This window comes from Alosa pseudoharengus, unplaced genomic scaffold, assembly GCF_046254945.1.
Source record: "Alosa pseudoharengus isolate Yale_2024_CS ecotype anadromous, Long Island Sound unplaced genomic scaffold, YU_APseudo_1.1 YU_APseudo_1.1_scf_14, whole genome shotgun sequence".
In the NCBI taxonomy this organism is placed as follows: Eukaryota; Metazoa; Chordata; class Actinopteri; order Clupeiformes; family Clupeidae; genus Alosa; species Alosa pseudoharengus.
The window spans coordinates 19,039,077-19,044,076 of NW_027468609.1; the positions used below are offsets into that span (position 1 = coordinate 19,039,077).

The following is a 5,000-nucleotide window of genomic DNA, read 5'->3' on the forward strand; positions in this document are numbered from 1 at the left end:
AATATCGCAAAAGAGACACACTTACTTACTGTCTCTCTCTTATACATGCACACACACACACACACACACACACACACACACACACACACACACACACACACACACACACACAGCACTGAGTGCCATCTCTGTGGTTAATTAAAACAGAGCCTGAAGGTGGGTGATAGCTCTTCTAAACAGCTGGAAAATTACACACACACCACACACACACACACAGAGCTCCTTTCTATATCTGCCTTGAACACACACACGCACTTGTACACACAGACATAAACACATCCACATGCAAGCATATAAACACACGCAAACACGCGCACACACACACAGTACACACACACATACACATACACATAAACACACACAGCAAAAATCCAGATTCTGTGATGAATTCCCTTTAAACCATTGAACCAGTGATTGAACCTTATATAGAGACACGTATGGGCAGAGAGATATAGAGAGAGAGATAGATAGAGATAGAGAGAGAGAGAGACAGAGAGAAGGAGAGAGAGGGCAGCCCATCAGTACTGAAGCTGGCATAATGCCTCTTCATTCATGACCGTTTTGAAACAAACCCACACATTTATGCTCGCTCACACACACACATTGACACACACAGAGTATTCCATTCTCTCTTTAGACTCCAAGTAAACTTCCATGTTAATTGTGTTTGTGTGTATGTGTTTGTGTCTGTGTGTGTTTGAATGCCAAGCTTCAGAGGATTGCATGCCAATTATGTCCTCTGAGAGGAGTGTGAGATATACCAGCCACACACACACGCATAGAGAGAGAGAGAGAGAGAGAGAGAGAGAGAGAGAGAGAGAGAGAGAGAGAGAGAGAGAGAGAGAGAGAGAGAGAGAGAGAGAGAGAGACGAGGCAATGCTGCAGGAGCCAAGCCAAAGTTATAGATCTGTGTGTGTGTGTGTCTGTTTATCACAACATTGTGTGTGTGTGTGTGTGAAAACAGGCTCTATGGCACTGGCAGGATTACTCTGTTTGTCGTCATCATGGGAGATGACTCACTCACTTGGCTGCCCCCAATTTCCTGCTTAACATCTAAACAAACAAACAAATAAACACACACACACTCAAAAACTTGTAAATCTGCATGTTTTACCCAAAATGACACCAGCGGGCCAAGCAGCCAGTCAAAATAAACGACAGAATGGGCCAGGCCTGCAATGGAAACAACTGTCCCATACGCACACACACACACACACACACACACACACACACCCACTCTACTTCTCTCTCTCTCTCTCTCTCATCTCTCTCTCTCTCTCTCTCTCTCTCTCTCTCTCTCCTCTCTCTCTCTCTCTCTCTCTCTCTCTCTCTCTCTCTCTCCCTCTCTCTCTCACACACACACACACACATTGTCATGCACACACACTTACATAGACACACTATTTTTTTCCCCCAGAGACAAATCTGCCGAGTGCAAGCTTGTCACTATAGTTTTTGTAAAAAAAACACTTAACCTAGAGGCATGACAACGCAGCTTTCTGACGTTTGCCTCACGGCGAGCGTGCACATGTAAGTGTGTGTGTGCGCACCATATTGCCTTTGTCACACCCTCAATCCTTGTGCTTATGAAAACAGAGACATGAAGCACCTCCCGACAGGCATAATCTGTCATTACTCACACACTTAATCATGCCATGCACTCACACACTCTACACCCCTTACTCTCATACACACAAGTAGATACAAACACTCTCAGTCACACAAGCCTACACACACACACACACACACACACACCACCACAGATGTACTTTCATGACTACATTTAAACTATGCAATTCTTTCTCTTACACACCGGCAATCACACACACAAGCTTCACTCTCACACACACACACACACACACACATCATCACTCACTTACACTACAAGGATCTCTCTTGCGCTTGATCTCTCACTGACACACACACACACACACCCTCTCTCTCTCCCTCTTTCTCTCATACACACAAACACACACACACACACTATGCTCTCTCTTTTTCACTCACACACACACACACACTCTCTTTGTCTCTCTCACACACACACCCATGCGTGTCTTCTTCTGGTGGTGTGCGGTGTGTTGTCGTGCATGGCCGTGCCTCCCCTGGGAGAGTAGTGTTTGTGTGTGTGTGGTGTCGTGCAGAGGCAGCCCGTGCCTCTCTTTGGAGTGGAGAGAAAGGGAGAGAGTGTGTGTGTGTGTGTGTGTGTGTGTGGTGTCGTGCAGAGGCAGCCCGTGCCTCTCTTTGGAGTGGAGAGAGAGAGTGTGTGTGTGTGTGTGTGGTGTCGTGCAGAGGCAGCCCGTGCCTCTCTTTGGAGTGGAGAGAGAGAGTGTGTGTGTGTGTGTGGTGTCGTGCAGAGGCAGCCCGTGCCTCTCTTTGGAGTGGAGAGAGAGAGTGTGTGTGTGTGTGTGTGTGTGGTGTCGTGCGGAGGCAGCCAGTGCCTCCCTCCGGAGAGTAGTGAGTGTTCATTTGAAGTCTGCCTCGCGCGCTGACAGTTGCCCTCTTTGGTGCCTTTAATATTTCAGGTGCAGAAAGAGTTTGTAAACAACATCGAGAACACTTCAGTGGAGAGTCTCATCAAGAAGTTGGCGGAGAGCAAAGGAACCGGCGTGGAGAGACCAGGTGAACACACACACACACACACACACACACACACACACACACACACACACACACACACACACACACTAGGGCTGCACAATTATCGCAATCGTAATCGTAATTATATGAACCAATGCAATTACCTAATCGCAAAAGCCACAAATAATCGTGTAGAGTTCATTTATGACGTTTATATTTATGTCCTCCTCCTTGACTGTGCCACTTCTGGTTGGCGGGTGTGCGTACTAGTGTTTGAGGGGCACAGAAATTCTTCTTCAGCTTGAGCTTCCCAGTCCATAGGGGGCGCTGCTCTTCTTGTGCACTGGCCGTGCTCACCAGTCAGCGGTGGCACAAATTAATGAGACATTTGGGATATTGTACTGAATCAGATCATTCACATTGAAAAATCATATCGCAAAAATTGTAATCGCAATGGCAGTATATGTCAGAAAAATCGCAATTAGATATTTTCCCCAAATCGTGCAGCCCTAACACACACACACACACACACACACACACACACACACACACACACACGCGCGCACACACATTCATATAAACACTTGCACGCACACATGGACACACACACGCACAGATGGATGTAAAGAGACAGTATACACTACAGTCTCATAGTCTCTTACTATCACTGGCATGCATATCCTCTCTCTCTCTCTCTCTCTCTCTCTCTCTTACTTTCTCTCTCCCTCCTTTCTCTCACACACACACACACACACACACACACTTACTCACATTAGTGTAAATGTGCCTTTTAGACAGCTATGGGAGCAGGCTGTGCCCAGCTATCCGTGACCTGTTGGATCTGTTGGTTTTTATTCCCAGACAAAGGAGGGCCCAGACTGTGTGAGTGTGTGTGTGTGTGTGTGTGTGTGTGTGTGTGTGTGTGTGTGTGTGTGTGTGTGTGTGTGTGTGTGTGTGTGTGTGTGTGTGTGTGTGTTCAAAGAGTGCATGGCACTTTAGTTGAGAAAGATTAGAAGTACGCACACACACTTACACTCAGCCACACAGAAACACAGACAGTCTCTCACACACACACACACACACACACACACAGAGTTGTGAGGGGAGTAGGTCGGCAGGGTTTTGCCTTGATTACTGTGATTACTGTAGCATGGCAGAGTTTGTTTAGGGAGTTCGAGCAGAGCCATGACCCATGGAGAAGAGAAGACCTCAAATTCACACTGCCGCCTCGTCAAAGCCCTGCGTCACACACACACACACTCACCCACTCAGTAGCCGCTGGGCTTGTCCTGTGTCTCAGTCTAACTGCCCATTGCCCCCTGGTCACATACACACAGTTACACACACCCCTCACTCATCAGCGTGCCATTCAGTCACATGTTAACCATAGACCGCCTTCCAGAACTTTATGGAACTTGAGAGTTCTGGAACTATTCAACTTCAGAACCACACAGTTTTTTTTGTATTCTGAGGCACTATTTGAACCGGAATGATACTATGAAGTGTCTTTGTGCCTCTTTGATCTCTGAAACTTTCCACCATGCTATTATATAGCCCAGAAAACTGGCTTTTCTTGTAGTTGTATTTTGATAGGAATTATTTATTTTGGTTTAGGCTAGAATTAGGCTAAAGTTACCATTTACTCTCTGAGGAGCTAGCCTAGCCTTTACAGCATTCCCTGTGAGAATTTAGGAAAATCAAAAAAATAACGCTCCCGATAGTTAATGAGCTCCTTGAGACCCCACATTTGTTTCCTTTCAATAAAATCAGCGCGTATGTTGTCTCCTTGTGGACTTGGACTTGACCTGTTAAATCTCTAAAATATCACAGTTACTACACCTCTGCTACCAGCGGAAAAATACTGACTACTGACTACTGTCTCCTAGCGAAATGCCTCACAAGTCGAGCAGAATCTATAACCATAGTTAGCTGTACCAGAGAGGGTTTAAGGATCTTTGGCTGTACCAATCGAGGAAGTTTTCTCACAACAATCACGTAGTTAACTAAGTTAACATGTCGATTACTGAAGGGATTGGTAGCAACAATCTGTTGAATAGTATAAATGAGATATTTTAGCATGAACAAAAGTTACATGAGAGGGGAGAGAGAAAAGATTTATCTGTGTCCATGGATACCTTTCAATGGTCCTGCTTGCTGCTGACATGTAGTCTGCTTTTGTTTTAGCATTTTGGTTCATGACAAAAGACCAAATATTAAATACATTTTAACTCCCCAAACTAAATGCCTATAGGTTTTCTATAGCCGTATTTGCAAGAACCCCATACATTTTCCCAAAGAGATTTTTTCTTACGAACCAGAAAGTGATAAAATGCTAATGCTAAAAACTAGACGTTTCTGGGTTCCTTCCCCACTCTATGGGGCTGTGTTAATCTTTGGTCCCCTTAATCTATTTAAAGCTG

The 5,000-nt window shown here is 45.4% G+C and overlaps 1 protein-coding gene across 3 annotated transcripts in view; it reads left to right on the top strand.

The window, feature by feature from the left end:
* The window catches only part of fcho2 (FCH and mu domain containing endocytic adaptor 2), a 66,129-nt gene that overhangs the window by 25,646 nt on the left and 35,483 nt on the right, over window positions 1-5,000 (top strand). For all 3 annotated transcript variants that reach the window (XM_076284056.1, XM_076284058.1, XM_076284057.1), the window contains exon 8: window positions 2,526-2,622. In XM_076284056.1, the coding sequence (XP_076140171.1) occupies window positions 2,526-2,622 (97 nt within the window). The remainder of the gene's footprint in view (window positions 1-2,525; window positions 2,623-5,000) is intronic.